The 12,154-nt window shown below is 43.3% G+C and overlaps 1 protein-coding gene across 5 annotated transcripts in view; it reads right to left on the reverse strand.

The window, feature by feature from the left end:
* SYNPO2 (synaptopodin 2) overlaps positions 1-12,154 on the reverse strand; it is a 250,065-nt gene that overhangs the window by 44,202 nt on the left and 193,709 nt on the right. For 4 of the 5 annotated variants that reach the window (XM_075543873.1, XM_075543875.1, XM_075543874.1 and 1 more), the window contains exons 2-4: positions 11,488-11,639; positions 5,289-6,091; positions 519-2,698 (exon numbers count right to left, since the gene is read on the reverse strand). In XM_075543873.1, the coding sequence (XP_075399988.1) occupies positions 519-2,698; positions 5,289-6,091; positions 11,488-11,639 (3,135 nt within the window). The remainder of the gene's footprint in view (positions 1-518; positions 2,699-5,288; positions 6,092-11,487; positions 11,640-12,154) is intronic. The other variant, XM_075543877.1, reaches the window with a different exon arrangement.

Raw genomic sequence — 12,154 nt, forward strand, 5'->3', positions numbered from 1 at the left:
CTTGATACATTTCTCATTCTCTTAACATTAATAAATAGAGATAAAGGACTACTTAAAAAACAAGAAATCCCAGTCAGCACGTTTCTATTTTCACTACATTTGTACCTGTCACCATAGGCACACAGATGTTATGCTATATCAAGGCTGTATCCTCATGTTTGATAACGCTGATCACTGTCTGTGGCCAGTACGGAAATCCTAAGAATCCTGCTTACTTAATAGAGTGGCACTTGACTATTTGGGGGGTGCTCCCAAATTTTTTATAAGTGTGCAAAGAAGATCAATGTATTATATGTCAATCTGAGTTAGATTTTTGACTCATTACAATATTTATGCTCCTTGGACCCAGATTGGGAGATGATATATCTGAAATTAAGTAAGCTGAGGACTGACTAGACATTTTTGGGGTGGGGGTGGGGGGGTCATGTAACACTGCAAACAATTCCTTTCCAAGCAACGTGGACACTCAGCTTCAGCTACTCGTGGGGGGACTCTTCCACAACCGATGGTTTCCACACCTGAACCGTGATGCCACTTTTCTTGGCTGAGAACTTTGGCCTTGGTGCCACAAAATATGACGACGAGGCGGATTCTTGCTTTGGAGAGTTGGGGATGGCCACAGGCACTGGGGACGCACTGACCGGCGAGGCCGCCTCAGCAAAGAAGGCCGGCTGAGAGCTGTAGGCTGGGACGGAGTAGACCGAGGACGGCTGCCCATGCGTGGGAGAACTAGCATTGGCTGGCCAAGGAGGAAATGCATGCTTCCCGGCCTGCCCTGAATTCACCTTGACTGCTGGCTTTTGGGGGAGAGCATCTTTTGCATCTGGAGGTTGAAACGTAAATAAAGATGAGTTGAGCTGATACGGTTGGTGCTTCATCACGTCCAAGGCATTGAGGGGTTTCTTGCCCTTTTTCTTACTTGCTTTGGAGGCCTGCGGGGCTGATGGCTGGGACTTGACAGCGGCAAGTGGGTAGGAAGGAGAGTGGATGGGATTGTAGGCTACAGGAGGGGGCGCTCGGACGTTGGAGGAATACTTCCAACTGGCTGGGAGAGATGGAGTGGGAGACTGGGCCCGCGCCGCATGGGCCTGCACGGTGTCTGAATCAACCACATACTTCTCCATTCTCGACTGCCTTTTGGCGAAGAGCTGGGCTCCTTTCCCACCCATCCCTGGAAGCTCCTGGGACGGTCCCCCCGGCCTAGCATGAGCAGTGTTTGCTGCTGGTGCGGGAGCTGTGGGCTTGGGTGTGTAATTCTGACTGGCAACGGCAGCTTGAGGCCCTTTGAAGGGACCAGCCAGGTGCAGGGAGCTCGCAGGCCGGGCAGGGGCGTAGGAAGGCTGGGCTATTTTGATGGAGGAGACAGCGGTGCCCAGGGGTGGGTTTGATGCTGGGAAGGCAGGAGGTTGGGTGGGAGCCGCTCCTGGAGCCCAGACGGGCGAAACGGGGGTCACTGGTTGGGAGGATGTGGCCTTCACTCCGGGCTTCGGAGCCACGGGGGGTGGCGTCTTCTGTTTGGAGGCGCTCTGCAGGAAATTGCAGGCCTCGGCCCCTAAACTGAGGTAGTCTTCTTCAGGCCCCGAGTCCCCGCCGGCTCCGGGGCCCCGCTTGCCTTCGGAGTTTTGAAGAAGTGACAAGAGTTCAGGGTTGGGACTGACTTTGGGCTCCTTGAACGTGAACATGGGCTTGGTGGTGCTTCTCCGTTTGGCCTCCTGCAGGATCCCAGTTCTCTTGGCCGGCACTGCGATCCTCTCGTCCCGGGAAGCGATGCGCTCGGACGAGTCGTAAAAGGCTGCCTGGGCCCACGGGGCGGGCTGAGGCCACGGAGGTGGCTGTGTCCCCCCAGCCACGGGACTCGCGAGCCCTCTGGAAAAGGCTTCTGGAGGAGGGGTGACCGCAGAGTAGGGGGGCGGCGCAGGAAAGTCGGCGATGGGGCTTGTCATGTTTCGGGTTGGGGAGAAAGGGGTGGCGGGCTGGCTCATGGGTCCCGGGAAGGGTCTTGCTGTTCTGTTCATAGGGGCCATCCTCTGGGCGTCTGCTGTCTCGGAAACCCCACTGAAGCCGTTCTGTTGGGGTGCATATCCCGCCGCATGGCTGACGTTGCTGTAGCTTGTGCTCACCGAAGTCTGGACTCTCCGCGATTCCTCTTCTTTCCTTTGGAAGGACGTCACCGTCCTCAGGCCATCTACCTGGACAACATCTGGTTCTCTGCTCGGCCCCCCACTGCCGCTCTCCTCTTCCTTTTGGGCTGTGATCTGATCCATCCTCTCCCTCCTCTTCGCAAACATGAGGGCCCCCTTGCCTGAGGTGTCTGGCAGCATCTCCATCTTGTCCCCTATGGTCAGTTTCTTTTCAATGTCCACTAGTCCGGAATCCCAGTCAAAGTTCACCACGTGCGCGCTGTCGTCCAGGTCAGACAGTAACTCTTCATCCACCTCGGACTCGCTCGTGCCCAGAAACGCTCCTTCACTGGGATCCTCTCCGTCGCCTTCTTCCTCCTCGTCCGCCTCCCGCTCGAGCTCCCCGGTCCCGTAGCTGATGAGGGTGTATTTCCTGGCCCTTTGACGGCGCTTCTTAAACATCAGCACCCCCTTGGAGTTGGGGTTGGGGGCATCTGTGAGAAGGAGGGCAATGCTTTTGCATTTAGACTTGGCCTCTTTCACCTGCTTTTCTGAAAGGCTTTCGCTCCTTCTGAGACCTGGGGAAGACACAAACATTGTATTCAAGTCATTAGTAGCAGGAAGACTTCACAGTGCCCCGAAAGGGACTCCGCCGCTCAGTGTGCTTCTTCTGGGCTACAACTTTTTCTGTATCCAAGAGAGAAAACAACTATAGAAAAATCATGCACACAGTTGGGAACAAAATTTTGAAGGGATCCAATTCGGTTCTCTTTCTCATTTCTTTTAAACGGCATACTCGTGTAATTGAATGATCATATATAAAACACCATAGTGTCCCATTATATATATATATATATATATATATATATATATATATATATATATATATATATATGAGCACAACATATAATAATAGATAATATCCTATTTAATATATACATACATTTTAATCGACTGATTAGATCATGTTTCTAAAATGTTTTCTCTGTGGATCTTTATACTTTAATAATGAAAATGGACTAGTCAATGACAGCAAATGACAGTCAAATTAAAAGTGAAATTATCCAAGGACATGTTATATTTGTAAAAGTTAAAGCACACTTCATACTTTGAAATAAAATAATCATTTCTACTTCTACATTAAGATATTAAAGTGCCAACCTAACGATGCGGCTAAGAATTCCAAGAGGACACAGTTCTCAAGAAATCTTTATTTACCTAAATGTCTTAATGTAGTGAATTTCAATATTTAAGTGTGTGTTTTTTTCATTTTTCTCTCTCCTTTGACATCCCTCCATAATCTTTGGATTCACAGGTAAATGAATCTAAGTTAAAAGCACTGAATAAATAATTGAAGGTACTTAATAATAATAGCTCAGAATACTCAATTATTTTTAATACATAGAAGAAAATTTAGCTATTAAGTTGTCTATACAAATTTCCCCCCAGTGTTGTCAATTTGTTACTCATCAAGAGCAGGTGTGAATCTCAGGAAAACTGAAAACAACAAATATTATATATGTATATATACATATATATATGACTAGAGACTGTAAAAATGGATGCAGAAATCATTGTCATTTAAAATTAGACCCCAAGTTTTAAAATAAACATTTATACTTATTTTTTAAGTTTTATAATCATTGTCACCAAAAATACAATCGGGGGCAAATTAATTTATAACATCAGTAAATTGTAATTATGACCTCAAAAGTGGGCACGATTCATAAATAGTTTTGTCTTCCTCAAAATAGTAAAATGTGAATTTTTAAAATTCTTTGAATATTTTAAAACAGAAAATCAGCTCTCTTTTGTCCTTGGAGAAAACACATGACTAGTTAATTGTAAAGACATAATATGATCAGAGAAAATAACTACACAGTGAAATCTTAGCTACTCACTGGCGATCAAACCCTTTAAGCGAGAAAATCATAAAAATTGTGGCCCCGACAAAATGGAATTCATTTTTGGGGATGAGTGTTATGAAGCTTATTATTGTACGGACACAGTTGCACAGTTGTTGCTGACTTCACTGCCAACATGTGAAATGTGTGAATGCTGCCTTAATGCTCTTTTTTCACGGGCTAGAACTATGAAGATGGCATACAGATGCTTAAAATATTAGGAATGAGGAACAGGCACTTGCCAATAAAGCTACACATGGCTATGCTAAAAATATGCTTTGAAAGGCATCGCAGTCGGCTAGCAGTTGCACTGCACTACTTCAAATAGCCGAAGGCCTGCTGGTTGTCTATCACTCATACATTCAAATGCCTTTGCCACCAGGCTTGACATCCTCAGATGAAATTGCAAAAAATTTCAAGTAAATAAATAAATACACACACATTCCGGGAAACGACTCAAGCACAAAGTCTGAGAGCAGTCCTTTCCTTCATGCTCTTCTCTGTCTCCATTCCCCGGGGAACACAAAACCCCTCGAAAGCTTTCATTTAAATCTATTTTATCTGGGCGGCACTGAAATAGCTCCAGGTGGCTCGGAAGACCGCCTTGTGTGTCTAGAAGGCAGATGAAAGCCTGTGCAGGTTAGTGAGGACTTCCAAAACGGTGAGGGTCATGTAACTGCTCAGTGTGACACATGTCCTTGTCTGTCAAACTCGCTTCTGCAACCATCATCAAGCTGCACAACGATTTATTTATTTATTTTAACCAAAACTAGGATCTGCTTTTAATATCAGCAGTGGAGGCTATGATTTAAAGACACCTCTCCGTTGTGACTCAATAGTTTTGAGCTTTTTCCCTGAGTCCTCATGACTTCCAATACTCTTACTCCCTTTAGCTATTTGAGCGTGAAGTAGTAAAAATGTTCTAAAACAAATAAAAGAGTCGCACCGACAGTGTTATTCTCTGTAACAGTTCCAATGCTCTGGGAAGGGAGCTGCGGTTAATAAGAAGGGCATTAAACACATTTAAATCTACTATTAACAAGTTCAAACTTACTGCTTCCAGTTCAGGAATCTGTCTGCCCTGCTATTTCAAGTTCATTGTGTGCATTAATGAAAATGAAGCAAAACCAAATCATCAATAAGACAAATCCTTTTTTTTAACCCCCAAACAAAAACCAGTGCTTTCAGCAAAGCAGCAGCAGCAAGAGATCCCTAAGTCCCGAACCCCTGGGACAGCCCAGCCAGGTACCCAGGGAGGACTTACGCGCGTGCCTTGCTCTGTGCTTGTGAGGTCTGCTGTGCTCCCTCTCCAAGCAGAGTTCTCCCAGCTCTGTGCCTTCTGATGAGACTGCAAAGGCTACCACAGAAGGAGGTGCTTCTGACTGCCCTCCTTCCACTGGAGAATCCGCATGCCCCTTCCCTGCCTGAAGCCCGCACCCTTCTGTCTTCTGCCTGTCAGAACAGTCCAAGATCACTTCCACTTGGGGCAGTCCCGGCTCTCCTGCTTCTCTCCCCGGGGTCACTTTCAATGCTTTGCTGCTGGAGAGCTGGATTATCTTGCTGGACTTCAGAGGAAGGTCCCTTTTCTCGGGAAAGGAGACTGGGTTTATGTGGATGACGCGGTCATGTTGTAAGTTAGTGTGTGCGTCAGGAGACTTGGATTTTTCAGCTCCCAGGAGAACCACTGTTGGGGCGCTGGTGGCCTTCTGTCTCTGCTCTGAAAGGGACAGTTGTAGCTCCACCATAGGGCCTGGCTGCCCCTCTTCTGTCTTCTTGCTTAAGATAACCTCATCCACACCTCTTGTGGAGTCGGGCATTTGGGGTGGCATTTGGTTACTCCAGCCTGTTTCTTCTTCGACGCTCCCAGAAAAACCAGGACCACTTGCTTGGTCCTCAGCTGGAAAAGCTCCCCTCTTGACTGTGGTGATGTAGAACTCTCTGTATTGGGACTTTGTGGCCGGTCCAATCTGCAGGGTCGTGCTTCCCCGGCAGCCCTCCTGCGTGAGGGGCTCCTGGTTTTTGTTCTCCGTTTCAGAGATCAAAGTCTCACTTATTCCGCTGGACGGTCTGCACACAGAAAAATAATTGCAGACAGTTAAATCAGAGGGTGTTACACCTGCCCGAAACTTTCCTGACACTTTTATGATGTCTAATGGTGACACAGTCCTAAATGTCACTTGCACCATGCTGAACAAAAGAAATGAGCCATATGTTAATAATATAATTACAGGGCTTTCAAATAAACTTTTTCTTAAAGCACAGCTTAAAAAAGCAAAAAAGATCATGAACCCTAAATCCCCCTACAACTCCGCTATCATACTGAAGTGGTACAGGATGCACTTTTTCTGCAAGTTATTTGGATATGTTCAAATAGTACATTGTGTTTTCATGTGAGGAAGCATGTCGATGTCTTATTGACCAGCCCTTTGAGCTTTGGTCTGCATATGATACGGCCACAGAAACACAATTGGCAGCTTCCTGCCAGTCTTAGCATACAGATAATTCAAATGATCCTTTTAGAAGCTGTATTTTCTTGAAAGGAATGAAATAGAAGCTGTTTTTCAAGCTCCACTGAGCATGTGTTTTGTAAAACGTGGACCCCAGCCCAGTACTCTTGTGTAAAGAGAAATCCTTTCCAGGCTGCAATGAATCATTAAGTCATGGAGTATTTATAATCTGAGACGCCTCCCTTTCTCCTAATCTAACCTGTCTCCTGGAGCATTTTCCTCTTAGGATACCTGAAGTCAAATTGCTCCTTTCTCTCTCAGCTAAGGAGCCTAGAGCTATTTCCCACAAGCCTTTGTTTTTAACCTCAATGAAACCCAGTTGTTAGCACACATTTGGGTTGGGGAGAAAAGAAGATGTCATTGTAGGCTTTTAAAAAGGCAAACAAAAACGGATTTTTAAAAAAAGGCAAACAAAAAAAAACCAGCCCCCCCACCCCCAAAACTCTAAACTCTTAATACTTTTTTAAAAAACATTTTATTAGGGGCTCATACAACTCTTATCACAATCCATGCATATACATACATCAATTGTATAAAGCATATCTGTACATTCTTTGCCCTAATCATTTTCTTTCTTTTCTTTTTTTTACATTTTATTAGGGGCTCATACAACTCTTATCTCAATCCACACATATACATACATCAATTGTATAAAGCACATCCATACATTCTTTGCCCTCATCACTCTCAAAGCATTTGCTCTCCACTTAAGCCCTTTGCATCAGGTCCTCTTTCCCCCCCCCTCCCTCCCCACTCCTCCCTCCCTCATGAGCCCTTGAAAATCCACAGATTGTTATTTTGTCATATCTTGCCCTATCCGGAGTCTCCCTTCCCCCCTTCTCTGCCGTCCCTCTCCCAGGGAGGAGGTCACATGTGGATCCTTGTAATCAGTTTCCCCTCTCCAACCCATTCACCCTCCACTCTCCCAGCCTCGCCCCTCACACCCCTGGTCCTGAAGGTATCGTCCACCCTGGATTCCCTGTGCCTCCAGATCCCATATGCACCAGTGTACAACCTCTGCTCTATCCAGACTTGCGAGGTAGAATTCGGATTATGGTAGTTGGGGGGAGGAAGCATCCAGGATCTGGGGGAAAGCTGTATTTTTCATCGGTGCTACATCGCACTCTGACTGACCCGTCTCCTCTCCTAAACCCCTCTGTGAGGGGATCTCCAGTAGTCGATACTTTCTTAATACTTTTTTAAGAGAAGCATTACTTAAGAACAGCTGTGGGCAGTGGTCCTCATTTCTTCTTAGACTCTACTGTTATTTTTTTAAAGGAATTTACCTCAGAATTTCTGTGATAGTAGCATTTCAGACCAATGTTCAAGATATTTACTCCTGCCCTTGCTATTGACTACATTTTGCAAAAACAACAATAGATCACACTCAACAATAAGAAAACATAACAAAAGTAGCATCTGACAAATTAATTAAAAGGCAACTTTCTGCATGCAAGTAATCTATAAAGATTCCTGGTATTATCATATTAAGAAAATCATAGATATTCCACCAGGCATACGTGACGACAAGAAATTAGATCTTTCTTACATAGAAAATGATGGCTAAACTCTATTACACTGATTTTGAGGATACCAAAAGGTCAGAGAGTTTTAATTTAGGCAGGCCTTGGAATGGAAGTGGATTAAATCACTTTGAATTATGTTAGTTGTCAATTATGAAGCTGGGAAGGAAGTAGTTTGAATTCATTTCCGTGTTATAAACTGGAATACAAGCAAGTAGGTCAGATAAAGGGTAACATTTATTAGTAGCCAGAGTGGAAAATGTAAATATGAATGATGATCATAAAAGCACTAGAGGAAGAAGTTAAGGCTCTATACATTTAAAAAGCTCATTTGTTTTCACTCTTTCTTCCTTTCTCTCTCTCTCTCTCTCTCTATATATATATATATATATATATATATATATATATATACATACATACACATACACTCCTCTATATATCCAAAAGAAAACAAAAAATCCAAACTCAGTGTCATTGAGTCCACTCTGACTCATAGTGACCCCATAAGACACAGTAAAACTGCCCCTGTGAGTTTCCAAGGCTGTAACTCTTCATGGCAATAGAAAGTTTATTTTTTCTCCTGAGGAATTGGCTGGAGGTTTGGAACTGCTGACCTTGAAGTTAGCAGCCAGCATGATGCAATCCCTATACCACTAGGACTACTTTCTCTCTCTCTCTCTCTCTCTCTATATATATATATATCTATATATATCTATATATAGATATATATAGATATATATATATACACACACACACAGAATAGCTCCCTTTGAAAAGCAAGTAGTTTTTATATACATATACATATATTCTATGCACAGTATCTATATAGCCTATATGTATAGAATTCAACACCATACTTTGTCTTAGTTATATTAACTTTTAATTTTTCCATCTTATAATTTTAATAATATTTAAAATAATAGTGTTAAGATTCTTTTAAAAGTCTTACCCGGTTATTTCCGGGTAACAATCCAGGAAAAATCCAACCCTTGCTCTCTAGTTTTAGGCACCAGAACAAGTGTCAGTGAGACATTCCAGGAATTACTGTTCTGATATGCAGAGTGAAGACAGTGGTAATAATGATGGTTGTCTTAGGACTGAGTTTTAAATTTGTGATTCCATTTTGAATATCACCAAATAATTACAGATACCATAAAATGTAAACATTAGATTTTTGAAAGAATAGAATAATAGCCATGATTCTAGTATTAAACTAGCAGAGAATTCATCCATTAAAAATTAAAGTAAATATGTACCCAAGACTCAGATTTAGACCAGCCAGGTTTTTCTCACTGAGAGCCGTCATGACCAAGCAGGGACTGGCTGGGATGTCCCAGCTGTTAAGTGTTTTCCAAGAAGCTGGCCTCATTCTATCAGTAAAGACAAGACACTAAGAAAGAAGTTATTTAGAAAAGGGATGTCCTTCCCCATTTTTCCTCCATTTTTTATATCATTAAATGCCGAGAAAGACGGAAGGCTTAACATATTTCAGATGTATGGCTGGCTGATAAAAGTGAACACTGTCTACACTTGGCAATAATCCTCTGAGATCACTCTGAACAGCAAGTAGTGCTTTTATAAATAAATAAGACTTTAAAACTAAACATGAGACTCCAGGGGTAAATATTTAGATGGGAGAGCCTAAGGGATCACGCTGGATTCCTTTAATTTTGATAGGATGTTGACCACAGTGGGTTCAGGTTGGTGTAGAAATGGACTCTTATGGCATGATTCTCAGTGGGGGAATGCTGTAGATAAGGGATACTTGGTGGGGCAAAGGTTCAGCAAATGGCTGGTGGTCAGAGCCCTCTCCCACGCTCCCTCCTCCTCCCCTCCCCCTGGGCCTGTAATAGAAAGACTTGGAATGTGCTTCCATATAGATTACTGCCGAGAAGACCTTACGGATCATGAGTCAGAAAAGGGAAGTTAATATTCTACAAGAGAGAGAAGAAGGGGGGGAAGGAGGGGCAAGGGATAAAGTTGTTTAAACTGCTGAATAAAAAAAAAATGATGATCTGAAATGTAAACCCCTTCCTAATTCTCTAAAAGGGAAAGAAACAAAGAAACGAAGGAAGGAAAGAAGGAAGGAAGAAAGAAAGGAAGACCCCGAGGAGCAGTTCCTTTGTCACTTTGTCACTTGGGGTCGCTATAGTTGGAATCCACTTGCGAGCTGCCAGGAACCACAAGGAAGCAGGTAGCATTGAGAGTTAAGGCAATCTCTAGCCTAGAGATGGCTTTGAGATTCTGTAGCAGACATATTCTGACATCTTCTCCAGGAAGTCAGAGCCTTCGTTTCTGGATTGCTTAGAATACATGAGAATCAGTGTAATGTAATTACAAAGTCAGTGTGGACTGTCCCGAGCTTTGTACTGTTGCCATTTTTGGGTTGCTGCATTCACTGTAGTTTTATTGTTGTTTTGTTTTTTTGAAGTTTATGTTTGCATTTAAAAATCATCAAGTTGGCCTGAGGTGAAGGGTGGCGGAGGAAGGGAATAGAGAGGAGCTGATATCAAAGAATTCAAGAAGAAAGAAAATGTTTTGAAAATGATGGTGCCAGCAATTGTACAATTATGCTTGATCTAATCGAATTATAGATTGTTATAATACCTATAAGAGCTCTAATAAAATAATTTTTAAAGAAAAAAATCAAGTTGGTAGGGCAGCATTTGAATAATTGATAATCCCCAAATTTTGCCCTATCCAGCTGCTTCTGCCCATCGTCAAAGTCTAGGAAGCAGAAGTTGTATTATTTTTATTTCTTTTCCTTTACCAACACATAATTTTTCTGTGAAAAATCAACATACCATGTACGATTTGTAACATTTAAACATTGCTAATTCATCTATGAATTACGTTGAAATCAATGATCCCGATTTACCCAAAATAATAGGAGTCTTAAATGGTGATAAATATAAAAGGATATATCAACATTTGGGTGAAAAAATTCCATTATCTTTCAATTCCATTTTCCATCAACTTCTGAAGCACTCTCAGACTGGGTTTTCTAAGGAAGTAAGTAGTCTAAACTATGTTATTACACTTTTTAAAGATGTTCCAAAAACAAAGATTTTCAAGTTAGTTCGCAGTCAGAATGCTCGTGTGATTAGAATTGTTTCTTTTCCTCTGCACCGTCTGTCAATGCTGACCTAGACTGGCATTCTACAACCCCCTCCCTCAAACACCAAACTACAGAGTTGATTCTGACTCCCAGCCACCCAATGCAGGGTTTCCGGGCCTGTCAATCCCTCTGGGAGCAGAGGACTGAGGCTATCTCCGGAGGGAGCATACCTGCAGTGTTGGGGATGCACCATCCGAGCTCCTACCTTTCCACAGGGACCCTCCCATTCCCCCCTACCTGCCAGTTCATGGATGATGAGCAGAAGCTACCATTTCTCAACATGAGAACATATCTGTTCCGACAAGTCTGTCATACCTTTGGATGAGGATCTGGAGGGAGTCGGTTACGCTCTCCATAAGCTTGATGACTTCCGGGTACGTGAGGTCTGCACAGGGGTGGCCATTGATGGAGACAACTTCATCTCCCTCGCAGAGCCCGGACTCAGATGCTTTGCTCTGGCTGCGAATCTGAGGACAGTCAAAGGAAGAGGCAGTAATTAGACTCACATAATCACACCACCATTGCTAAGAAATTTTAATTTGAGAAAAAAATAAGTCGATTTGAAAGCTATTAAATCAGTTCCAATGCTTGGTTTTGTTTTGTGATCAATCAATTCTTTTTCTGCTTTTTATTTTAGGAATATAAAATTTTGGCGATTCATCCTGGCCCACCAAGCCTTGAGGACAATATTCCTGTTCAGAGCAGCAAATCTAAAGAGAAGACCACATGGCCGGCCCCACTCTGAGATGCAACACCCCTCATTGACCCATAGCTCTACAGGGGACAGCACTGGAGACACAGTGTGGGAATTGCACCCGAACTGATCCCACCACACCGAGACAAAACACTAAGGGCGTGGAACAGAACAGCAAGGGGAACAGAGCAACAAAGTCCCCAGGGAATACCAAAAATAGACTTTGGGGCCATGGCTTGGTTCCCCAACACACTCAACTAAAAAACACTCCAAAAGGCCAACAAGCAG

Source organism: Tenrec ecaudatus, chromosome 3 (assembly GCF_050624435.1).
Source record: "Tenrec ecaudatus isolate mTenEca1 chromosome 3, mTenEca1.hap1, whole genome shotgun sequence".
Lineage (NCBI taxonomy): Eukaryota > Metazoa > Chordata > Mammalia > Afrosoricida > Tenrecidae > Tenrec > Tenrec ecaudatus.